Genomic DNA, 24,461 nt, shown 5'->3' with positions numbered 1-24,461 from the left:
TTGCCTTTCGGTGCCAATGCCACTCGGTTTTGTTTGCTGTTTTCTTCTCACGCACGCTTACGTTTGCAAATCTGCCGGCGAGCCAAAATATCATGTGCTTCTGCAATTAGCAATAGCACTTTTATTTTTGAGTTTTTCTCCAACATAGAACAATGTATCGTCATTTATCATATTTCGCTAGGAAACATCAATATTTAGATAAGATTAAATTAATCCAAAATTATCGAAGTCACTACATTGATTGCCAATATTAAAGCCATACTTTTGAAGAGTCGTTTGTGTATTGCATTCATAATATTGTCAGCAATAAAATATCTTTCTTGGGAATTTAGGTTCCGAAAACTACGCCTATCACAGATGAACAATATCACTTACTGTTGATAAAATTTTTGCTTTATTGATATCATTGTATGTTTGAAATTCAAGAATTCTAATTAAAAGTACTTTACCTAATATGTAGGTGGAAATGAAATAGAAGTGTTAAACAATACTCAATGTGAGCTCCTTATCTAATATATACAATTTGTGAAAACTTCACAGGTACATATGTATCACATAAGGGTATACGAACTCCGTCATTAGCACCTTCGATTTTGCTTTTGTTTTGTTTTTCTTGTGTTCACAAGTGTCGCTGTTCGATGAGATCGTAAATATTCTCGGATCGTTACTATTAAAATTCCACAAGCCAAACTATTCATAAACTGAGAACTATGCAGAAATAACCTTAAACAAGGGTAATATTAAATATGTTTCGTGTCACAATTGAAATATCCATAGGCATTTCCAGTGACATTAAAAGCTAAATACATCCACAAGTAGCCCAAGCAGTTAAGCACGTGTCGTCACATAGTCACATACGACCTTGTTCCGGACCACCTTTGGAATTTCAGTGGCAGAGAACTGCAACTGGTGCATACACTTTGAAAAACGCGACTAAAGTACACGTTGTGCGATCTCAAGGACACACACACCTGGCGCTAAAAGAAGTCCGACCGTTATAATGTGTTATCAGTTCTCCACTCAGGCTTATCAATCAGAACAACGAGCCCCTCCTTTTGAGAGTGCTTATCTACTAGCCGCCTCTTTCGTTTCGTAGCATACTTTTGGGGGAGCACAAAAGTGCAGCCTACTTCGTTACTCAATAAATAACTTTTCGTGTAAGTATCGTATGAGTGATTTTCAATGTAGAACGAATGTATACAAATACAAATATTTGTAGCGGCAGGTCAAATATACAGAAATGGAATTCAATGAACGTTTCTAAATGTAATACTTAGTTGACATAGCCTAGCTCTACTTAAAATGGTCATGCTTAGTATCGATTAAGAAAAATAGAAACCAATGTGCCTCAATATCTTAAAAGGCTGTGCAATTTCATGTACAATAACATGGAAATTTATTATCTATAAAATGTGATTCCCCATCGATCTAAGTTATTTTAAATTTAGTTAAATGGGAGAAAACTAAGCCCTGATTTATTTGCACTCATTCGCAATTAGTTCAGCCACAATGTGAAGGCTTATCTATTACAAAGACTTCCATAAATATTAGAATCTAGAAGTAGTTCTAGAAATTCAACGAAACCGCAACGATTCAAATTATTCAAAGAGCAAATTTAGGAGCTATTAATATTAACAGATTGCCTTCCAAAGCAAACGTAACTGGCATTTGTTACCATTTGTTGTCACGAACTCAGTTAGATTCACCTTACTGTGTAGAGCTGATTTGCGATTGGTCGTTGTTTGGCGGTGTGTCCACGTCGTATACGTAATGTGAAACGGATTAACCCGTTAAGTTCCGATTGTAGCCAGCTGTTGAGCAATAACGACAGTCACGTTTATAGCTGCCACAGGGAGCTCTGTAGCCCAGCTAAATCGCAAATTAATCCATAATCAGCCGCTTTTCTTATCAGCCCAGACAACAACAGACAGACTGACAAGCCATCAAATGAGACAGATACCCCTCTGGAACCGTTTGGTTTCTGATCTTAGTACACACTCAGCTTGTCATGCATATCATCAAGTGTCTGTCCCGATTTCCCCACTTCCAGGGACTCCATTGTGCTTCTAAGAAACTAAGTCAGTATGTGACACACAGGCTCAGGTGAGGCAAGATTGTCTGAAAGATAGTCGTTCGTTGTAGCCAGATAGAGCGAAAATGGGGGGCCTCTCATCCTTACTGAAAATATTCAATGCACAAAAGTCAGCCTTGCTCAAAAATTCTCAATTTTACATTTGAACCTTATATAGGCAAGTAAAAAATAGGAAGTTCACACATTCCTGTGCACAGATTTAAAATTAGCAAGCAGTTAATCTGTAGTATTTTGAAATTCTCGAATGCACTCACTCCTATGAGTAAAATGCGTATTAAAAGATAAGTAGCTCAAAATTGCAAATAATAACCAAAAAACGGTGAATAATTAGTAATGACAGTGTTTTGCAATTTACTAAATTATGTGCTTAGTAAAAAAATTCAAAAGTGAAACCACTTTTAGATAACAGTACTTATTTGTTCTAAAGCCAACTTCCGGCCAATCTCAATAATGAGATAATAATCTCTTTTCCAAATCAAAAATGATTTATAATCGTTTTTGGCAACGATCATAAGTTAGTGATAAATAAGAGGGTGTTAAATACCACGTCAATTCATTTCATGGCGATTCTATCTTATCGCCTCATTTTTGAGATTTTAGAAAATCAGGGCAAAGTATTTACGATGTCCGTGTCACGCCAAATTATAACAAATTTTCCACATTAAAACAAATACGTCCTAGTGCTTCGCCAATTGCATAATTTTCTTTCCGCGCCATCAATCAATCAATGAAAATGTGACAGTTTACGCATCAATAAATCTTTTTAACTATCATTCACAAGTAAGAAGACGAACAGAAAACGCAGTTTAAATTGCCTGTTTTTACCAAAGGGAACACTGGGTAACTCTGTTTCGGTCAGATTTTTGCAAAAATCTTATTTAAATCTTAATCTCCATCACTTGGATCGAGGCAGTCGGATCGTTGCCTTCAAACGCTCAACATCGCAGGGGCTTTATAGCGATAAAGCACCGCTTTTGATTAGGAACGAAAGTGTATATAAAGCGCGCATATATAGTAATCAGGTGCAGAACGCAGATAGTGAGCGAGTTATAAAAACTCGTAGGCAGCTCATCAAATTGCCAATAATAAAAGTGTGTGAAATGCGAAAACAAGCTGAAAATTAATCTCAAACTGAAAAAATACCTCTAAAAACAATTGTAATTTGGTGAATTTAAATTGGCCTGAAACTCTCGGCAGCAGAGAGAAGAAAACAAAAAACAAAACCCGCAAACTGAACATACAAAAGCAATTAAATTATAATTTTCAATACAAATTGTTGTGGTCGCTGACATTTTCCCTGATATCTGCTGATATTTTCCCTGAGCTTTATAGCGTTGAAAACGTGGTTTCGCGTATTTTTTACTCACTGACTTGCGGTGTCAGTGATCTGTGGTCACCGGGTACTTAGCATTTAAATGGACTTGCGGACTGAAATCTTACACTGAATAGAATATAAACGGGTGTCTAGTATCACCGCTTCAGGTCTCGTTTTTTCACTGCCAAAACCACTTTTTTCTTTAAAAATGAATTGCACCTAATTTAAGCTGCGAATTTCATTAGGAAAAGATTGAATACCTAAAATAAGCTGATCCTGCCAAACTGGAAGATGTACTTTCTGTTGTTAAACCTGTTTAATCTTATCAATATCAATATTAATTTCTTTATGGTTTTTCTAAGTTGAAAAATACATACAAGTATAAGCACTTGAATCTGGTTACTCCTGGAAAGTAATCAGTTATTTATCAGTACCACTGAACTTGTCCAAGATCAAGTTTACTGTGGCAAAGTATATATGGTGAAAATGATTTAAGTTGAAGAGCTTGAAGGCGATAAAGAGCCCCGAATGTCGCAGTATTTCAAGTGAAATTCCATCAGAAGATTACTTCAAGATCTATTTTCAATATCAATGCAATAAACAATGCCCATGATAACGAATATTTATGTAATCTTTGAGATTAAGTTCAATGCCTTCAAGCTTATGAGCAATCGATAAACCTTTATTGCCCACTTAAGATTGAAGATTAAGGCTCCAGTGGCTTATTAAGTTACTAGGTCAAATTTGGCTTTATTTGATTAAGATTAAAACGCAGTACTTGAGCCACCTAATATCAATCTTTTATTGATAACTTATTTATTTAATTTGCTAGGTAAAATAACTATGTTATTATAACTATTTTTTGCAGCCAACTGCAAACCTTTTCACGATTCAATAACCTTTCGAAGGTCTTTGGATCGGTAGTTGAAAGTTTAGTCAAACCGAATCGCACAAAATCCAAAACAAATTAATTCAACCTGATGCAGGCTTCCTAATGACATTTCCAGTTTTTGTATGTGTTTCTACGTTTTCATCGCGGTTTTAAACATGTCATCTGAACCTATCAGGCATTTGTTAGAATTTCGGCTAAGCCAACAAACGGACCGTGCTTAATAATAGCTAGTTGAGCGATTAAATTAAACGGCAATTATACGAACACGTTGAATGCCCCACATAACGATTAACTTCGTCCTTGAATGAATTTGGCAAAGTTTTGTGTTTGAGCCCAGTTCAAAATTCGGAAGCCCAGTTCAACTGTGGGCATTGTATTTACACAAAGACGTCACTCGAAGCACTTATCGCTTCCATCGATGACGACAATGAAGATTTGTACAAGTCTATATACAAATTATACCATTCATAAAAGTTAGTTATTCAGTTCACGCATCTTTTTTGGGGTCTTGCGTTGCATCTTTATGATTTATATGAAATTGAGTCGGAATTATGTGATATCGAGTAATGCGGAATCGGAAGTCGGGGGAAATCCAAAGCCCGCTTAGATGTTGGTACAATAATGTTTTCGAATGCCTGACACATAGGGCCAACTGTATAGCCTGCTATTTGTCACCCATGGTTATCTAAAATATTATCCAAATAACCATACATCAAATATTTGTTACGTACGCAGAGCGGAACTAGAAAGTTAAAAATAAAACTCAATGGACTGTGTCTTGAAGAAGTGTAATTAGTAAGACAACTCATAAATGCTGAATAACTTCGCTAATGGAATCATAAATGTTAACAACTTGTGACGTATTAGATCCATGATTTAGTCGCACCTGCTAGTTGCTGTCGTCACAGAAAGATCTAAACAATGGAATTCTCGGGGTATCGTTCTCTTTCTGGTTCTCATTCCCGTAAGGCTCAATTTAAATTACACAATTGTTTCGCGTATTTGAGCTCCCTTTGTTTTCCGAGTCATAGAGGGGTTATATCATCGGACTGGGATAATTCATCATACACTTGATGTTCCATAAAATACGTACATACGAGTACATCGTATGTTGTGCACTATGGTGGCCTTAGCCGTTTGAGTTCAACTGACTTCCGATAATAGATCTCTAAGCACCGCTCAAGTTTTCCAATCCCATCACATAACCCTCTTTCTGCGCCTCAAATTTCCACATATGTATATCCATTCGTTAATCTCTCGAAAGCAATCCTTATTCAGCAAATCAGTTCAATTAAGACTCGTTATGTCCACACTACGCAGAGTGAAATTCGTGCAAAACGTCGCAATTCCGGTCCATTATTTGGGGCCAGACACACGTGTCACTAACACACAACCCACTCTAATTATAGTCTTGAAAATGTATCAGCTTGATGGATATAAATAAAACGCAGCCGAATGTCACTATTCTTCAGTGACCTCAAATCAGGTTCAGCACGATTAAACCGCACTGCAATGCAAATCGCAGAGATATCGGGCTCTACTCATTAAATTTCTGGATAACTGGCTAGTTGAGTTCAAAGAAAATGTTCCACCTTCTTATCGTAAGTGGAGCATTACGTATTAGCATTTAAACTAGGCCTAACTTCCCCAAACTTCGTATTATCAGTAACCATTTGGCATTACATTGGGGACTTCCTCAAGCAAATGAAGCCTGAAATGAAATAATGTTCATTTATATGGGATATATAACTACAAATTGTAAAGGGATGCGGGTGCCACTTTATATGGGTGTTATAGTTATGAATATAGATATTCGAAGGCTCAGCGCCATGAATATTCATCCATCAGTTAACGATATGCAAATTATGGGTGTGCCAAAAACCCAGTCGAATGCCCCTTGCCACCGGGAAACTCTATGTGTGTAATTACCAAGGCACTTAGTACCGATACCACTATGCCGACCAATGAATGGCTGACTATACATATGTGCATGTATATGGTATGTTCACGAGACTTGGAGCAGGTGAACCCGACAATTACGTTTGGGCCACTTTGACGCTTTTAAAAATAGACCAAACGCGCCCCCAAAGCGCAACCCGACCGTCGATCGAACGACCCGACCAGCCGCCCCACGCCGTCCCATCGGATCCGATGACTTGGATCCAAGAAATCACCTTGCCCCCGCCCGAAGATCGTTCGGTTGCCGATCGCACTCTCCGTCCCATTCGTATGTAGATTAAATTAGTTGTATAAAAATGGAATCGAGCGGAACAGTTAGAAGTATTCTTGCGCTGACTGGCGTTGGTTGTGCTTGTGTTCAGTTTGCGTTCAGGGATCGCGAGCATATCCTGTGCGCCAAAGGATAACAGCTACGTCCATCAGCAGCCTCAGCAAGAATTCGTATTTTCATTCACGCAGATTGAAAGATCGTTTCATTAGCGTCGGTCCAGTGAAAGGATGTTCAAGTTACCGACTGTCAGCCTGCTCCTCGTGAGCTGGAGTTGCCTGGTGGCCTTGTCCCAGGCCAAGTCCTACAGCCTACTCGATCTGACCACAGACTTTGACAATTCCATTCCCGCCGAGGAGGAGGCACAGGATCCATTCGCCAGCTGGTAAGTTACCCGAATGACTTCCGCACTCTGGTCGCCAATCGTCGCATCGTCGCATCGTCGAGGTTTTCAGCTTGAGTGCTTTCCTTTCACGGCGGCACAAACGTGACGTGTTGGCTATTCGTGCATTAGCTTTAGCCGTATCTGATCAGCAGATACGATTCATCGATGCTTTGGACAGGTGTTCGCCTAACCAGCACCACCTGGATACTCGCGCTGGAGCGGTTTAATATCCATTTAACTCGAGAATTATTTGCACTAATTAGTGCCGTCAGCGTGTGTATTGTATGGGTATGGGAATAAGTCGCTTTTATGCTCTGACTTACGTAAGCCTTATCCGGGATTTTTTCGGCTCAGGCTGGGCAAATAAATTTTACTTTACAAAGAAATTATTTCTCAAATTGTTTCATATTCAATGTGATAAAGATATTTCCTGTTGACTGACTTGTAACTTGCATATATATTTACAAATAATTGTTGTATTTTCCAGTAAAATCTACTGCGAGGGCAATCTGTTGCACACCATCCAAACAGCCGTTCCTAAACTGTTTGCGGACTCGAAAACCTTTGTGGACATGAAGCTGAACAATTCGCCCGACAAGACACTAGCAGACTTTAATGCTATGATGGAGGCCAAGAATCAGACGCCCAGCAGTGAGGATCTCAAGAAGTTTGTCGATGTAAGTCCAAGAGGATGGGAAGCCAATCTGTTGCAGAAACTGAACAGTGCCAATCCATTTACAGGAATACTTCAGTGCACCGGGCACGGAGCTTGAGAAATGGACACCAACCGACTGGAAGGAGAATCCCAGCTTCCTGGATTTGATCTCCGACCCAGATCTTAAGCAATGGGGCGTGGAGCTGAATAGCATTTGGAAGGACTTGGGACGCAAAATGAAGGACGAAGTGTCAAAGAATCCCGAGTACTACTCGATCATTCCCGTGCCCAATCCAGTGATCGTGCCCGGCGGTCGTTTCATTGAGTTCTACTACTGGGACTCCTACTGGATCATCCGTGGACTCCTCTACAGCCAGATGTTTGACACCGCGCGCGGAATGATTGAGAACTTCTTGTCCATTGTGAATCGTTTCGGTTTTATTCCCAACGGCGGTCGGGTCTACTACCATGGTCGCTCCCAGCCTCCACTTCTAACTGGAATGGTCAAGTCGTACGTGGACTTCACCAACAATGACAAGTTCGCCATTGATGCCTTGGACACATTGGAGCACGAGTTCGAGTTCTTTGTGAACAATCACAATGTCACAGTGAAGAATCACATATTGTGTGTGTACCGCGATTCATCTTCCGGCCCGCGACCAGAATCCTATCGAGAGGATGTGGAGACCGGCGAGGAGTTCCCCACTGATGAGGCCAAGGAACTGCATTACAGTGAACTTAAGGCAGGCGCCGAATCGGGAATGGACTTTAGCTCGCGCTGGTTCATCTCGCCGAATGGAACCAATGACGGAAACCTTACCGCCCTGAGTACCACCTCAATTGTGCCCGTCGATCTCAATGCCTATCTCTACTGGAACGCCAAGTTGATTGCCGAGTTCCACTCCAAAGCTGGCAACACCAAGAAGGTCACCGAGTACGAGACCAAGGCCGAGAAACTCCTGCAGGTAAGAGGCATTATACACACCACCACAAGTGGTGGAAATAGTGATAGATGAAGATGCTTATTGGTCCTCATCACACTACAGGGTATCCAAGAAGTTTTGTGGAATGAGGAGGCCGGTGTCTGGTTGGACTACGATATGATAAACCAGAAGCCGCGCGATTACTATACGCCCACCAATCTATCTCCACTGTGGGTGAAGGCCTTCAACATTTCGGAAACCGAAAAAATCTCAGCTTCTGTTTTGGCCTATATTGAGAAGAACGAGCTGGACAAATACCCAGGTGGAGTTCCCAACACGTTAAGCTACACCGGAGAACAGTGGGATGCCCCCAATGCGTGGGCTCCGATGCAGTACATCCTGGTCGAGGGCCTGAACAACCTGAACACCGCCGAGGCCAAGAATATGTCACTGAAGTGGGCCACCAGGTGGGTGAAGACAAACTTCGCGGCGTTTACCAAGGACAGGCACATGTACGAGAAGGTAAGTTTGGAGTTTAGAGTTCTACTTATTTCTTACTCAATTATTATTATAATGATGATTGACTGGATCTGTATTTGTAGTACAACGCCAATGAGTTCGGAGTTGGAGGCGGCGGTGGGGAGTACGAAGTACAGACTGGATTCGGTTGGTCCAACGGTGTGATCATCGAGTGGCTGAGCAAGCACGGGCGCGACATTTCAACCGGTGGATCCGGTGGAGGCGGTGGAAGCGCCGGAGGCAGCGGAGGCGGCGCAGCAGGTGAAGAGCCGCAGTAGAAAGAATCTGTAGCCAGGCCAAAACGCAATCCATCAGACATCATCGTCAGCATCATCACAGGCTCGAAGCCAAAGCTTTTTCGAAACTTGTATTTAGATATTTGTACATTATAAGCCTCCATCCAGAAGCGCTCATCAATTGCTCATCCTTAGTCTAAGAAAATGCTCTCTCTCGCTCAGCGCAAAGTCTATACCTATAAAAGCGCTGTCTATAACCTATATCTGTATCTGTACAACCATCGACATCACGAGCCAAACACCATGAACCACAGCACCACAGTTACAGCACCGCCAGGAATCAAGATCTGACGTCCGCCATTCGTCGAGCATCTGTGTACTGTCTGTTGTCCATGTAAGCCGCGTCCAGTCCACGTTTGCACACTCGTGTGACTTGTCCAAATTTAAGCAAAAATCGCAAAGAACGCTCTCAATTGAGGATTCACGAGTAAGTGTCCAATTGGGTCATTGTATGTGGTTGATTTGTGTTTGTGAATGTCAAGGCAATGTTTAGAGTAACCACCAAGCACCATATCCAGAGCACACTACCTATAACAGACTGACCCATGGTGTTTGTTCCACAAATATTCACCATTAAAAACTAAACCCATATTCAATCCTGGCTTAACTAGCATGCATAAATACGACGCTTACAGGAAACTGCTCAAATGCCCTACTAAACTTCCTGAAAATGCATGATTTCAAATTCCGGCCAGCAGTTTCCTACGCTTTTGATTTACCCACTGCCATCTATACGTACTAATCTGTGCACTCTGCTCTTCCAATTCAGCTACTCGTGTGATGGGCATCATAGGCGTGGCAGCTGTGACTATAGTTGCTGTGATAGCAGGTCGTGTTCTATGGTGAGGTAAGGGTAATCGGATGGAAATCTATCATCGGCGACAGGCTAATTGGCAAATAACTTTTCTATCTCTTCCGCAGACACTCTGTGCCAAAACAACTCGTAATTGCTTCCCAAGTGATGTGATTCCCCCTCCGTGTGTGTGCGTGTGTTGAGTCTGTAGTTGTTAACGTTTTTCGTTGAGTGTGGAGATTGCAGTATTAGTTTATCATTATTTGGTAGTTGAAGTGAGAGTTGTATATACTGAATTTAAATGGGCATGCCCGACATTGTTATTACGTTTTAATATCTAGAAATTACCTATACATAAATTACCTATCCTAGCTCCTCGCAACCAAATGAAGACACAAATACAATTGTTAACAATAATTTACAAACTCTTTTCTTAGCATTTTTAAATAAACAAGAACACAAATTTAATGTTGCATGGCTTGCCTTTCAATTAAACCACTCAATTCATTAGATTGATAACTCTATTGCAGGCAAAGTTGGTTCAAATAGAGGTGCGCGGCGACAAACAACAAACATTATTTGTTTTTTATTTGTATATTTGCTTTGAGTTAAATTCAGTTATGAAAACTTACCTACGAAAAAAGCTAACATAGACAACTCATCGCTTACGTTATATAGAGCCAAAATAAGGTACTGCAAAATCGGAAATAGACATTGGCAAATGGAAAGTGGAAATGACACGCGCGACGCAGAGCGGCATTGGAAAGGTTGGACCTCGGATCGTAATCGCAGTATCGGAGCACAGAAAAAGAGCAATAGAGTTCAAGGAGATACCAACTAATCGTAATCGTACTTCACACAAAATACACAATCACTTGGGCTTGGAGCCCAAACACCTAGTTGGACTGCTGCTGCTGCTGGCCTTGCTGCTGCTGTGGCGGCTGTCCCTGACTAAAGTAGGGTGCGGTGTTTGGCGTGAGCAGCGTGTGACAGATATCACAGACTCGGGCCACTCGCTTCCGTGGTCCAGATGGCACCGTTTTCGTTAGACACTTATCGCAGTAGATGTGGCCGCAGTGCCGGCAATGGATTTTGCGCACCATGACCGTGAAATAGGCATTGCACGTGGGACAGTTGTTCACATCATCGTCGTCCTGCCAGCGCACCTCCGTATCGGCATGCCGCAGCTCCTCCAACGACATCTGCGGCACAACACAATGTAATTAATTAAGTGAATAAACCATACATTTTTATATCGCACTCACCTGAAGAGTTTGAGATAGTTTGACAAAGTCCTTTTGAACTGTCTCCATAGTGGACAGTTCCTCCTGCAGTGTTTTTATCTTCGTCTTGTAGTCCGCATTTGTCTTGGCATACTTTTCCTATAATGTAATCTGGTTAAGAAGGATGCTATTGTGACAACTAAATATGACAACTTACATTGGCCTCCTGCAGCTCAATAATTTCCACGCGACTCTCGGAGAGCTGTTTATTTAGCTCAGCCTCTTTGCGCTCCAGTTGGGTTTTGCTAGTCTCGTGCGCTTGTACCGTGACCAAGTGCTCCGTCACCCGATCCCTGGGAAGTCATTTAAAACGTGAGCCAAAGTGTAAACCACCCTCGACAGAGGCTGTAACTTACTGCAGTGACTTAATATCTAGTTGCATTTTGCGCTTGTAGGCCCGCCTTTCGTTGTTGCTCTCCTCCAGCTGGGCCCGCAAGATCTGAATCTCATCTTCAGTGCTAGTGCACTTCTGTCGCTCGTACTCGCTGCTGACACGTGCTTGGATCAGTTCGCTTTGTTGTCGCAATATTAGCACGTGAAGCTCGTCGACCGTGTTGGGCAGATTGATATATTGGTTGTCGATCTCCTCGGACGTAGCCAAATAGCGCCCGGACAAAAAGTCGTTGTCCGCTTGCAACGTCTCCAGTTGCTTGTTGACCCGCTCTCGGTCGTCGGAGACGCGTTGGATCTGCTTAATGACCTCGTCCTTGGTCTCGAGAAACTTTTGCTGCATGTCCAGCAGTCGCTGCTCGTTAGTTTTGGCCTGGTCACGCAGGCTTTGTACTTCGCTTTTGTGGGCTTCCCGCTTTTCTTGCCACTGGTCCTCCAGATCCTTGCGCAGCGCCGCCTCCTTGACCAAAGTCTCCCGTGATTCCACCAGCTGCTTTTGCAGCAGATCCACCTGTTTCTGTTGTTTGTTTATATGCGCACTCAGCTCTTCGGTCTTCTTTTCTGCCGAGCTGCACGACTCGCATGCGCTCTCGGCGACGTCCATGGACGTGGACTTGTGCAGTGCGGATTCATCGGACGCCGACTTGGCCTGCAGTTGCTCGTCCTGTTCGCGCAGTTTCACTTTCAGGGCCTTCATTTCTTCCTGAAGCTGCTCGACGATTGAGTGCATCATCTCCGCCTCCTCAGGAGCCTGTCAAAAGGCTCAATTAATTTGATAATAGAAAAATCAGTCACAGATACATACGTATTGCTTGCCATTGCCCTTGCTGGATGCGCGGATGTCCTCGTCCTGCTGAAAACTGCTGTTCAGGGAGTCGGTGCCCAGTTTGCGCACAGAACCTAGTGTCTTCTTGACCTGATTCAACACCTGCGGCGCTATTCCGCCAGATGACTCGGCCTGTGGTTGTTGAGCCAGCATCTGCGTCTGCTGGTACTTCGCCAACTCAAGCCTGAGCCTTTCCTGCTCGCCTTTGTAGTGGGCGGACTCCTCAATGGTGTCCTGCACCAGCTGCTGCAACGACGAGATCTCTTCCTGTGCCTTGAGGTCCCTCAGCTGCAGTTCGTTCTGCGACTTCAGGTCCGCCACCATTAGGTGCGTCTTCAGCTCGTCCAGCTCCGCCTGCAGCTGCCGCCGCTCCTGCTGGCTTTGGCTGACCTCCGCCTCCTTCTGGATGTACAGCTCCCGCATCTTCGCTCGCTGCGTATTGAACTCGTTCTGCATTTTGCGCATTTCGTTCTGCAGGTGACTGAGTTTGTGCTGGCTGGTCGCGTCATCCTCACCTGCCGTTGGAGTTTTGGGTTAATTCTCGGCTGTGCGGGCACCCAGTGCTGCTGCCTTACCATTGGCCAGGTCCGTGGGGTCTCTGGCCTCCGATCGGGTCTCGTTTTCTTCCATTTTCTATATTGTGTGATGGCTAATTTAATAGTTTATATATACATATGTGAGGGCACCAATTAGAACATATACATTTTGGCGCTCTCCAACACTACTTGCTGTGTTACCATATTTGAGTTATACCGATAGTTAATACTTCAGTATTATTTGGCAGTGCGGTTAAAAAAGATTTTTCGAAATCGATCTTTTCTAAGCTTAAATTAAATATTTTTGGGCATATGTTATTCTTTATTATATTATTATTTATAGAAAATGATGTTCGATTGCCAATGACATCTAATTTTACTACACTTAATATTATAAGCACTACAAATAACACTTTATAAAAACCGGTTTTTAAGATAGAACTAAGAATCATTAATATGCATATACTTTGAATATATATACGCCCTGAGTCCTTTTAAATCACTTACTGGAGATGTTCCTAGAATGTTTTCTTATCATTCCCTTTATCTTATAAACTAAAAATAGAAACAAAACAAATGAGTAAAGAAAATAAATAGAAAGAAAAACATAATACAAACATTTTTAAAATTTGTATAACTTTATTAAATGCATTTTATTCGTTCAATTTTCTTTATTATTCAATATCTTTAGTATTTCCAAGAAAGTGCTTCACCATTTGCGTGTAAGCAAAGTGACAACGACAGAAAATATTAGACACAATTCTATGAAAAGGTAAATGACTGCCGGACATGAATGACTAATACCATCCGATCTTTAATTTTATGCTAATTATTAAGCGCCAGAAATCGAAAACGCTGATTAATTATGAGAGGAAAATGTCTATTTCATTAATGCCGGCCAAGCTAATGAGAAATCATATTTAAATATAACAATAAAAGAAACTACATATTTGAGATAAGAGAACTACGCGTTAACCAGAACAAAACTCGATTTCAGAATTTCGGCATCGGCAAGCGACCCAAACACACATGTATGTCTGTAATTATAAAATTACCATGGTTGTACACTGATAAAGAATTGTGATATTTAATAGAAAACATTTTATTTAAATGGTATAAAGTGCTTGATACGCTGTAAGTCATGTTAATTTGAAACGATCGTTAACTTTCTTATAGTCAATAACATTATTATAATCATATTCAAGCTTTCCATAAATTATTTTTTTTTTGCCAGTGTACGCTGAGATCGGTTGGCTCTTCTTGGTTCTGTTGGGAGGCTTGTGAGCTCATGACTTTCGATGTCGTCATAGTCGGCAGCCGGAGATACAAATACCACAGCATTATGCCCAGCGACAACAGTAGCGATGTTGGCCAAAATATTTGGCGTCTGTTCAGTTCGCATTGGATTCAGGAACGAGGCGGTCGGAAGCGGGAAAAAAGAACAGCCAGCATCGGGAAAAGTACGCGAAGAAATAAATACGCGGCGCCTTGGAATCGCGACGGCATTTCTACTTATAAACTTAAAAATAATACAAATATATACATAAGTACTACCGCCACGAAATATATGTGAACGGAACTTGAATAATGACTATAAAGTGCCCAATGTTTTGAGTTCTAGTGAATATCAGTTAGAGATAAAATTTGAAAGAGAATCCATACAGATTCCCAGTTAGACCAAGTCCACGACCATGTCGCAAACCCAGAGCATAACACCCATTCCCAGCACTCCGCCGCCCTCCCGAAGGGCCAACCGCCCGCCCAGGATCAATATCCACAACCTGACCAGTGGGTCGGCAATGAGCCAGGCATCGATGCCACCTAGCGCCCAGCCACCCTATACGGCGCAAACGAACTTCACGGGCAATGGAACACAGGGCCCCTACTGGCCACCAATGGCCAATCCCTTCGGATACGGGAACTTCATGACCAAGGGCTACGAGGGCTTCCTCGATATCACAAAGTCGGGCTTGAGCTTCGGCGAGAAGATGACCTTCGGCATGTATAAGTGGTCGCGCCGGTGGTTCACCCACATCTTCCTAATCGTCATCCTGGCCCTATACAACGTCGGTGGTGCCGTTCTATTCCGCACAATCGAAGGTGAGAACATCCAGCTTCTATGGATCAATTCGCTTATCAACTACGTGTAGATAAGGGGCTTCCATTAGCTTTACTCTAGAAACAAATTCATTAAGATGCAGCCAAAAATGTAAAGATTTTCAAGATAGACGCATGATGAAGTGCTCTGAATGGGATTGTTTGCTTATCAAGCTCTTCGGCAATTGTTTGGAAAATAGTAAACAGTTCAGTTTCCAGACATTCAAATAAATACACCTGCGCTGTATTGTAATCGTAAAAACATCCCCATCAATTTGGCAGACGACTGATTTCAGTATCCGAGTCCATGGCACACTTAAAAAAACAATCAATAATTATAGTATTCAATTCAAATTTCATTATGTTGAAGAAATTGAAAATTGAATCTTTGAAAAATTTGCTTGAATTCGATTTGGAGTAAAAATGATTTATATTCTATGGCTTAAATGCTTTCGATATCAATTTAAATATCTAAATTACAATTTTGTTATCAGTGTAGGTACATAGATACACCAATTTTATTATTCTGGATGAATCACATCTGCGAGGGGAGCAATATGTCGGGTAAACAACCAAGACGTCCAGTTGCAGATGATTAACGGGCGGATGGAGGAGTCCCGCATCGGGGGCTTCTCCACGGACTGGTCGCTCCAATGAAAAGCTTCTCAGTTCGATGCAGCAAAGGCCTTTGATTCATTGTGTTCTACGTGAAGTGTTAAATGCATAGCCAAATAAACAAAACTCATTTTCCCTTTCAGTTCGTCACGCAAATCAGGAAAAGCTGGTGGTGCAGGATCAGCAAAAGAATTTCTTTAACGAAATGCATCGGGTTTCCAATGATCTCAGCGCGGTGAGACCTAATAGGGATATATATTGCTGTCAGATAATCAATAATTTTGTGGTTTTTTCAGTTGAGCAAACTTGAATTCGAGGGCCAGGTGCTGCGCATAATGAACTCCTATCCAACGGTGGTACAATCACTGTTGCGAACTGGAATGGTCGATAATACGGATCCCTGGTCCTTCTGGGATGCCATGGTCTACTCCGCAACCATTTACACGACCATAGGTGAGTTAAGCTAGAAGATTCCTCCTCCATCTTGCCGAGTTTCGGTGGCATCCAAGTGTATTGCCAGTGCAAAGACTCCCACGCAGATAAGATATACATATACACATATCACTTCTTAGGACGCAAGACGGTCTATTTATGTTGTGTTTTCTTCATTGTTAAGCCAACGAAATTTGTGACACAAAAGATGGAAATAGTTTCAAATATTTTTGAGATCGTCGGCATTTGTGGGATAACAAATTTTTGTCTCTTCTCGTGCAGACAATTATAATATTTCTCAAGAGTATTCGAAATTCTTTGGAATACTGTCACTTTTCTCAATTGAGACTTGTAAATAGCTCACGAAACGCAATTTCACCTTAAGAAAGAATTTTCCCGAATTATCGCTCTACACATTCTTGATGAAATTGTTTCATTTCACTTTTAATTGCAAAAGACTCTTCACGACCATAAACATGCCATGAAAATGGAAATGAATTCGACCGATTTGTTCGGTGCGCATTTAATCATAATTTAAGCGATTGTTATTTTTTAAGAATTTATGTTTCACATTCATGATGCGGTTAGTTAATGGCTTGATAGCCCCCCTTATGCGATTATATCGCTTTTTGGATTTGTTCTAAATTTAATGTTTCGCCCGCCGACTTGTTAAACTTTCAGTAAGATAAATGGAAATATGGCGAGAGTATTTCTGGTAAATAAATTCTGGCCGTTTGTCGCCACTTTTGACAAGGTTCCAACAGCCAAAAAGTGGAAAATTCTAATAAATCCGCAAGTGTGGAAAACTTTGCACCCACATCAACGCAAAAGCAATTAACACAAATTGCCAAATTACTGCCACAATGCGACGACACAATTTGCTGCCTTGTAAACAGGATGGCAAATTGTGCTGAGTGCATTCAATATAATCAACTTGTCAAAATTGGCACAGATATAAACAAAACAAGCGCCTGAAGAGCACTTCTCTATGGGATTTTATGATCTAGCACTTAATTTGAAATCGAGAGTCTGCTTGGAGGTCTGCGGTGACTCACCTGAATATTTAAGCCACTATATTTAGTGCGCGGCTAATTTTAAGCACAAAATGTCACAAAAATATTACACAATTCACCCATGAGACCATAAAATATTTACCGATTAATCACTTGAGTGAGTAGTTGTAAGATATACAAAAAATGTATCTTTCTAATGACTGGTTTTTATTGATTTATGTGCGAAGCAAACAGTATTTCGATCTGATCGATAAACCGGCAAACACTTCATAATCCCCATGAGTATCATAAAACTGTTGCTGCCGCGATTAAAATAACGCTTACTAAAACCATTCAATGGACGATTGGAGGCAAAGGCCGACAATTTTATAAAATGGTGCATGCCCAAATGGAAAACAAATCTCGAAGGCAATTCGGAAATGTTGAATGAAATTGCCGGGAATAAACAAATACAAAATCGCAGCGAAATTCCATAAAAGCGAATACGATCCGTCATCAACGATTCAGGGGAGAGGATCTAAAGGGGTTCCGGAAAGTATCTGATGAAAATTATACAAAACATTTATTTATTCGTATTTGGGAAGTGGAGAAATGCTCTATGCCAATAATGACGTCACTGGGTATAAAGATAAAATATGAGAAGCCAAAAAGAAATTATTTTCGATTTTTGGCACATGTAATTACACAAAAATTTTCTTGCTCTCGAGAACAGCTGCAAATTTAACAAATTATATGCATGAATCGAACGGAAGGAAACCCCCATACCAAACACTATTGGCATTTTAAACAAACCTCGAAGAATTCATAAAATTTCAAGGGAATTCGGATGAGTGCGGTTCTCCCATAAAGTCGGTACATTATTATTCGCTGAATCCTAGACGATGATAGTGATCCAATTATTTACTCTACTCATATATTATCCATAAATTTTAAAAGTTTCATCTCACTTGAAATTTATGTATGAATGATCTCACCTTTTTGCCATTTGTGATAAACTGTAATTAGTGTGAGAACTACAATCTTATAAAATGAGCAAATGGTTAACATTGTTAATTAACTCTGCCTCCACAATTGATAACATATCTGACAATTTCTCGGCTAAATGTATCCACTTCAGTTACAGTTCAAGAAACTTTTCTTTTCTAAGAATAAATGCTATGGTACAAATTATTACCGGATGTAATACTTAAAGTTTTCAGTTAAACATGATGTAAATTTTTAGGAAATTTATTTTAGTATCATTTATGGTACAATATTCGATTGGTTGGTCAGCGAACAATACCCAAATGATGAGGTTTTGCTTAAAAACTATTTGGACATGTACAACAATGTCATTGTACACTTTAAATGTTTTGATAAGGATCTGATACTGAAAACTACCACCGACCCCGACCACCACCGCCGCCTCCTCTTCCTCTGTTAAAACCGCCTCCGCCGCCGCCACCTCCTCCTCCACCATTGCGACCAGCTCCTCCTCGGAAACCGCCTCCACCTCGTCCGCCGCCACCACCGCGACCACCTGTTGAGATACATAAGTTAGACCTTTGTGTTGCAAACAGTTATTTCATTAGCTTACCTCCTCCGCGGCCGCCACCTCGACCTCCAAATCCACCGCCGCCTCCACCACGGTTATTTGTGAAGGCCTTCTTCGCGCCTTTTGGTTGTGGGGGTTTCGGCAGGAACCTGGCGATCGGTAACAGCTTTCCAGGGTCGATAAAAAGTTTCTGATTTGGCTTGAAGCTGTTGGCGTAGACGTTCTCCGACAGCTTGATGGACACGCTGTAGTCCCGAACTGTACCAAAGATTTCGTCGATTTTGCCTACTTGCTCCTTGTTTTCGAGGAAAATGGGCGCGTTGAAATACGGAACATCCTGAATATCAACTTTGCACACAAGGTCATTTTGGCAGGAGTATACATAGTTGCCCAAGGGGATTACTCTCTCCGGTGGTCCTAGAATGAAAGAAATAAGAAATAACTATTAAAGTAACAACGGAAATTAACATTTGGCAATGTGCCTGAAAGTAGCAAGCAATTAAGACACCATATACCTAATAGACACTTCCAGATGTGTTTTTTTTGGCAGTGTTTGTATATATATGTATAAAGCCCATGATTATAGGCTATAACGGCTTGGCTATTTCAAATATACATAAGTGAACAACGTGGTTTTTGTAGTTCTATTCATACAATCTGTATTAACTGAGTGATTTCTGTTGTGAAGCTATGTTCAGTTCTGTTCAGGTGAGCAGTTATAGAGATAGTTGACGTATTCCATTCACTTACCAGTATCGAAGGCTCCACGGCCGCCACCACGTCCACCTCCTCCTCGGTTGAATCCGCCGCCACCTCCGCGTCCGCCGCCGCCACCGCGTCCACCACCACCTCCTCCAAATCCTCGTCCGCCACCGCCTCCTCCAAATCCTCTACCGCCGCCGCCACCGCCGCCACGAGGTTTACCAAATCCCATTTTCAAATATTATTAATATTGAACGCAAGAACACGTGCGCGTTTCGATTAACCAAAATATTTAGAGACGGACGAAATTCAAATTTCTTTATCGATAGCTGTGGCCATGTGTTTTAGTATATACATTTGCTTACTATATGGTCACACTTGACGAAAGAGGCCCACTTTTTGAAAGTATTTGGCAATAAGGGTATTAAAACTATTTAAATTCAACGACTCAGTAAATTAGAAATAAACCTTCACTCTCAAATTATAAAAACGTTAATTACTTAGGAAATCTCTTTAAAACGTCTTAATGCTTTTAAGCCATATGTTAAAAAATAGTTTAATTAAATATATTTTACTCAGCCAAATGGGTATATCGTACAAAATCCTGGCACTACATATTCACTAAGAGAACACGAAGCACAATGCAAGAGAGAATCCCACACATCATCTGATGCATTTTATATAGGTGACATAGCCACACATATCCGAACAGCTGTTGAGACATCTACCAGAAATATAGACAACCAAACTGAAAATGAAAATTTGAATTTTCTCCAACTACTGAGAGCAGTTGGATGCCAGCTGTGGTCGAGGTAGCGAGAAATACAAGCTAAATCCATTAGACCGTGTCGCGACATCAAAAGAAGCGTATACATACATTTCTATATGCAAATAAATAATATAGCAAAATATTTTAGAAAATTCTCTGAAATTCTAGGGTATACTTTTAAAGTTTGAGAAAGTTCAAAATACTTGCAATACGAAACTGCAATCGAAAGTGATATAATTACCCGAGGCATATTTTCATAAACGGAATATGAACGCCTCGTCGGGTAGTTAAAAATAGATTAATAGATGGCTAGATGACGAGCACGAGCACAAAGATAGATCGCGAAAGTAGCACACGACTTCGGCTGGACAAGATGGAGCAGCCAGTGGACGCCAGGCAGCAGCAGCGCCATCGGAGGCGCCTGGGTCGCAGCCACCGGGAGCAGACGCCCGTCACTGGGGAGCTTCTGCCCCAGGATGATGCCAGTCCAGATGCTCTGCCGGATCCCTCTCCCCAGATGGTGCGCATGCAGATTAGACCACCCGGCTCCCTCTCCGCCCACGAGAGCAAGATCCTACGAAAGCGGGACAAGTCATTTGCCAGCTCCTCGGCGCGCAGTCAATCGCAGCCAAGGGAGGCGGAGAAGCTGAGTAGCCCGGATGCCAATCATCTGATCAAGCATCGCAGCCTTTCCTCGCCGCGGCACAAAGAGGAGTCCAGCGAGAGTGAGCTGACCACCGGCAGCAGCAGTCAGCAGCAGAGGGCCATTCCTAATCTCGGCCAGACACAGGATACGCTTAGCAGACTAGAGCAGAATCTGCAGCGCTTTGAGGACGAACGACGACGTTTCGACGCCGAGAAGCGGCTCTTCGAACGCGAGAAGCGGGAGCACAAGATGCGTCATCGCCAGCAGCTGGACAACGAGGAGCGAAAGCGTCTCCTGCAGAGCTACCGGAAGCTCAGCGATCGCATCCAGCTGCCGCAGGACGAGGAGGAACGTCGCCGCCTTATACACAGCCTACGACTGCAGCGGCACGAGGCGCCCAAGACTCGGGGTCGCAATCGAAGTAGCGGCTACGAGGAGTCCTCCACCCAGTTCAGCTCCTCTGATGCCGATGCGGTGGAGGAAACTCAACCGCGGTCCCGAGCACCTAAGATTCCTCAGGGCTTTGTGGCTGCCCCAATCCGCGGAGCACCTCCACCGCCTCCATCAGTATCGCCAGCTCCAAAACCAAAACCACCGGAAAGGCTCTCTGTTAGTCGCAACAACTCCCTGTCGCCCGTGAGACCCCAGCGTCGATCCAAGACTCCGGAGCAACGGGAGGAGATCATCCGGAAGCACGAGTACTTGGAGGTGGGCGAGTCCAGAGGCGAGGTGATAAAGCCCCGCATCTCGGAGGCAGAACAGCAGTCGGAGTTGATGCAAAAGTACATGGAGGCAGCTGAGCGGGCGGCAAAAGCGGAGGCTGCCCTGGCGGAGCAAATTCTGACGGCCGAGGGAGTGCGACGCAGTCACAGCTTGAGATTAGCTGATAAGGAGGAGAAGCCTCAGAAGCGCAGCTCCAGTTTGGAGCGTCCGCTTAGACCGAAGCGATCGGGCAGCCTGGAAAGGAAAGAACAGGCACCTCAAGACCTTCCTGAAGAAACTACTCTAAATGAGCCGGTTACAGCATCAAAGTCCCTTGGGGAACCATCCTTGTTGCCAAAGGAACTCATCTCAGAAGCGAAACCCAAAGTTACTCTCTGGCAGCGGCTGAAAAATCTGTTTAGGCGAAAGAAGAAGATTCAGGCAAAGGGCGATGACGTCACAGATCTGTCCAAAGAATTGCAGCCGGAGAAGTTGGCTTCTAGGAGTCTTCTGTACAACCTAAGCCTAGAAGCCCGTCATGAATGGAAACGCCTCAAGCTGGACTATCCTCAGAAGGTGGAGGAACTGCGTCAGCTACGCAACAGGTGCATTGCCTATATCATCTGCATGGCCATGCTCTTGGGATTCGGAGGACTCCTGTTCCGGTACACGGAAGGAGCCTCGGAGAATATATACAAGTGCGAGGTGCGCAAAGTGAAGCGGGATTTCATAGACAGGCTGTGGGACGTCAGCCACAACATGAGGTAGTACCAGCGACCCAGAGTGGTGGCCCAGTTCAGTGAGTGATTCATTTGTATCTTTGCCAGAGAGGAGGACTGGAAGTCTCTTGCCCGCCAGAAGCTGCGCAGCTTCGAGGATGAACTGAATAACTTAGCCGAGTTGGGGCTACGCCGTTATCCAGGCCAAAAGTCTTGGAACTTTGTCAATTGCTTCATCTTCTGTTGGACCGTAATTACAACCATAGGTATTGGGATATAATAATCATCCACAAGTGCTTAATCAGACATCTAAAAATCTGCATTCAAATTTAGAAAATTTTTTTTTTTGTATGATGTTGAGAAATTCAAAAATATTAAAACGGGTATCTGATAGCCGGGGAACTCGACTGTAGCATTTTATCTTGTGTTTTTATTTTTAAGATGTACATATATTAGATAATTTCCATTTTAGGTAAATATTTTAAAGAATAGATTTAATCACTCCACCTTCTTTACCTCCTTTACTTATTTAACTTACTTTTCCTTTCCAGGTTACGGCCACATTACTCCAAAGACGGGCATGGGGCGATCCCTGACCATCGTCTACGCCATCATCGGCATCCCCATGTTCCTGATCGTGCTGGCCGATCTGGGCAAGCTATTTACGCGCTGCGTCAAGTTCCTGTGGGTGTATGTGCGACGGATGTACTATACCCGCTCCTGCCGCAGGATACGGAAGCAACAGCAGATCCGGAGCGCCATGACAGGCATCAACACGATGTACGACATGGCCATCCGCAGGCCGAGCATGTTCTTTGGCAACTCCGGCGCAGATAACGACGAGGAGTCGCAGGCGGACGCCGAGGCTGCAAGATCGGTGGGCACCTCGCACCCGGAGACACCCACATCGCCCTATCCAGAGACCTTCGAGGTGGACGACGAGTTCAATTTGCCAGTGTCGGTGGCCTCGCTGCTACTCATTACGTACATCCTCCTGGGATCCTTCGGCTTTCTAATTATGGAGCCCGAATGGACCTCCTTGGATGCCTTCTACTACGTGTTCATCTCGATGTCCACAATTGGCTTCGGCGACCTGGTGCCCGGTAATCCCTTTTACGTGATGGTCAGCATGATCTATCTGATGTTCGGCCTGGCCCTGACCTCCATGTTCATCAACGTGGTGCAGATCAAGCTGAGCGACCACTTCAAAATGGCCAGTGCTAAGGTGGGCGCCACCATTGGCATGAACATGGCCAGCGAGCTTGGGGATGATGGTGGCTCCCAGGTGAAGACTCCCTCCGAGCTGGCCTCGGTGCATGGTTCGCGACTGGACAGGATCGAGGAAGATGGTCAGGAGGCGAATGGCAATGGCCACTCCTCGGTGCCACCGTTGACCTCGATCCTGCGGGCACCACGTCCTCTATCGCCCGCGTCCAATGGAGTGGATGCTATTGGAGTTGGAGGAGATGCAGGTGGAGATGGGAATGTCACTCCGCCACCTCTGCTGCCCAGGCGTCAGGTTTCCGTGGATCCCCAGCCGCCGGCGGAGGGGGAGAACAAGAAGAAGAAAAAGCATAGGTTTTTCTAGAATTCTTGGGATCTTTCACCTACCTAAGATGCCCCAAAAATCCGACATAGTTAACGTGTAAGAAACCCCAAAAATGACAAGGCAATTTCAATCGAATTTACCGGAACGCTGTTCTGCGAAAAACTCTATATTCATTTATTTGTTATTTAATTTTACTCAACATCATCGTAGCATAAGTCTAATGTTAATGAAATAAAGCGCGCGAGTTGACAACGCAAGTGACTGTTTTTAATTTCCCTTTAACAAAAGTGGCTATTAGTATTTTGAATAATACAAATCATAAATTGACATAATATCGCAACATTCCATTATCCTGTTATCCGCGCGGAATTGTGCCCAATCCGGAATGCAATTATCAGAAGCATATGCTTTCTACGGGAATGCGTCCCAAAATCCCAGTGACAAGGAACCCCCACTCCAAACCAAATGCAGTCGGCAGCTGCACATCTGTCGCTCGTAGGATATGGAAGAGGAAGCAGGCACTGGAGGAGAGAGCCATAGAGAGCGAGTGG

The 24,461-nt window shown here is 43.0% G+C and overlaps 4 protein-coding genes and 1 long non-coding RNA gene across 9 annotated transcripts; 2 read left to right on the top strand and 3 right to left on the bottom strand.

The window, feature by feature from the left end:
• The first annotated feature begins 2,997 nt into the window (after positions 1-2,997).
• Positions 2,998-10,565, top strand: LOC6547814 (trehalase). Of its 4 annotated transcripts, none has more exons than XM_026981376.1 (8): positions 2,998-3,114; positions 6,718-6,911; positions 7,399-7,588; positions 7,653-8,531; positions 8,613-9,011; positions 9,092-9,269; positions 10,074-10,151; positions 10,226-10,514. In XM_026981376.1, the coding sequence occupies exons 2-7, from the start codon at positions 6,757-6,759 to the stop codon at positions 10,148-10,150; spliced, it is 1,878 nt and encodes a 625-aa protein (XP_026837177.1). In that variant the 5' UTR covers positions 2,998-3,114; positions 6,718-6,756; the 3' UTR covers position 10,151; positions 10,226-10,514. The 4 variants fall into 4 exon arrangements, 3 of the variants coding, with proteins under 3 accessions (XP_026837177.1, XP_001975001.3, XP_026837176.1); XM_001974965.3 differs by having other exon boundaries at positions 2,998-3,183; XM_026981375.1 differs by having other exon boundaries at positions 2,998-3,249.
• Positions 10,566-10,637: 72 nt separating this feature from the next.
• LOC6547815 (rab GTPase-binding effector protein 1) lies at positions 10,638-13,347 on the bottom strand. The gene is made up of 6 exons (XM_001974966.3): positions 13,172-13,347; positions 12,576-13,111; positions 11,737-12,521; positions 11,538-11,673; positions 11,363-11,479; positions 10,638-11,299 (listed from the first exon to the last, which is right to left on the bottom strand). The coding sequence occupies exons 1-6, from the start codon at positions 13,224-13,226 to the stop codon at positions 10,994-10,996; spliced, it is 1,935 nt and encodes a 644-aa protein (XP_001975002.1). The 5' UTR covers positions 13,227-13,347; the 3' UTR covers positions 10,638-10,993.
• A 1,063-nt stretch (positions 13,348-14,410) lies between these two features.
• On the top strand, positions 14,411-24,165 carry LOC6547818 (TWiK family of potassium channels protein 7). Of its 2 annotated transcripts, XM_015156731.2 has the most exons (4): positions 14,411-15,232; positions 15,988-16,079; positions 16,141-16,297; positions 22,913-24,159. In XM_015156731.2, exons 1-4 carry the CDS (start codon positions 14,824-14,826, stop codon positions 23,947-23,949), a joined length of 1,695 nt encoding a protein of 564 aa, XP_015012217.1. In that variant the 5' UTR covers positions 14,411-14,823; the 3' UTR covers positions 23,950-24,159. The 2 variants fall into 2 exon arrangements, with proteins under 2 accessions (XP_015012217.1, XP_001975005.1); XM_001974969.3 differs by lacking the exons at positions 14,411-15,232; positions 15,988-16,079; positions 16,141-16,297 and adding exons at positions 20,064-22,406; positions 22,470-22,627 and having other exon boundaries at positions 22,913-24,165.
• On the bottom strand, positions 15,706-16,226 carry LOC113564285. Its single transcript, XR_003407874.1, has 2 exons — positions 16,151-16,226; positions 15,706-16,086 (listed from the first exon to the last, which is right to left on the bottom strand). It is a non-coding gene; the product is annotated as an uncharacterized LOC113564285 (long non-coding RNA).
• Positions 18,500-19,858, bottom strand: LOC6547817 (probable H/ACA ribonucleoprotein complex subunit 1). Its single transcript, XM_001974968.3, has 3 exons — positions 19,574-19,858; positions 18,866-19,240; positions 18,500-18,808 (listed from the first exon to the last, which is right to left on the bottom strand). The coding sequence occupies exons 1-3, from the start codon at positions 19,755-19,757 to the stop codon at positions 18,666-18,668; spliced, it is 702 nt and encodes a 233-aa protein (XP_001975004.1). The 5' UTR covers positions 19,758-19,858; the 3' UTR covers positions 18,500-18,665.
• Positions 24,166-24,461: the final 296 nt, after the last annotated feature.

The sequence above is a fragment of the Drosophila erecta genome, unplaced genomic scaffold (genome assembly GCF_003286155.1).
Source record: "Drosophila erecta strain 14021-0224.00,06,07 unplaced genomic scaffold, DereRS2 tig00000092-arrow-pilon, whole genome shotgun sequence".
NCBI classification, from domain to species: domain Eukaryota; kingdom Metazoa; phylum Arthropoda; class Insecta; order Diptera; family Drosophilidae; genus Drosophila; species Drosophila erecta.
Note: the sequence above shows the minus strand (reverse complement) of the source record. Positions and strands in the feature narration are given on the sequence as shown.

Excerpts from the sequence above, each read along its gene's own strand:
- LOC6547817 (XM_001974968.3), bottom strand. The coding sequence starts at position 19,757 with ATGGGATTTGGTAAACCTCGTGGCGGCGGTGGCGGCGGCGGTAGAGGA. Across the intron at positions 19,241-19,573 it reads CCGTGGAGCCTTCGATACTG|GACCACCGGAGAGAGTAATC; the intron begins GTAAGTGAATGG and ends CTTTCATTCTAG. Across the intron at positions 18,809-18,865 it reads AGGTGGCGGCCGCGGAGGAG|GTGGTCGCGGTGGTGGCGGC; the intron begins GTAAGCTAATGA and ends GTATCTCAACAG.
- LOC6547815 (XM_001974966.3), bottom strand. The coding sequence starts at position 13,226 with ATGGAAGAAAACGAGACCCGATCGGAGGCCAGAGACCCCACGGACCTG. Across the intron at positions 13,112-13,171 it reads CCCCACGGACCTGGCCAATG|GTGAGGATGACGCGACCAGC; the intron begins GTAAGGCAGCAG and ends CTCCAACGGCAG. Across the intron at positions 11,674-11,736 it reads CTAGATATTAAGTCACTGCA|GGATCGGGTGACGGAGCACT; the intron begins GTAAGTTACAGC and ends ATGACTTCCCAG.
- LOC6547814 (XM_026981376.1), top strand. The coding sequence starts at position 6,757 with ATGTTCAAGTTACCGACTGTCAGCCTGCTCCTCGTGAGCTGGAGTTGC. Across the intron at positions 7,589-7,652 it reads ATCTCAAGAAGTTTGTCGAT|GAATACTTCAGTGCACCGGG; the intron begins GTAAGTCCAAGA and ends ATCCATTTACAG. Across the intron at positions 8,532-8,612 it reads AGGCCGAGAAACTCCTGCAG|GGTATCCAAGAAGTTTTGTG; the intron begins GTAAGAGGCATT and ends ATCACACTACAG.
- LOC6547818 (XM_001974969.3), top strand. The coding sequence starts at position 20,608 with ATGACGAGCACGAGCACAAAGATAGATCGCGAAAGTAGCACACGACTT. Across the intron at positions 22,407-22,469 it reads GACGTCAGCCACAACATGAG|AGAGGAGGACTGGAAGTCTC; the intron begins GTAGTACCAGCG and ends TATCTTTGCCAG. Across the intron at positions 22,628-22,912 it reads GACCGTAATTACAACCATAG|GTTACGGCCACATTACTCCA; the intron begins GTATTGGGATAT and ends TTTCCTTTCCAG.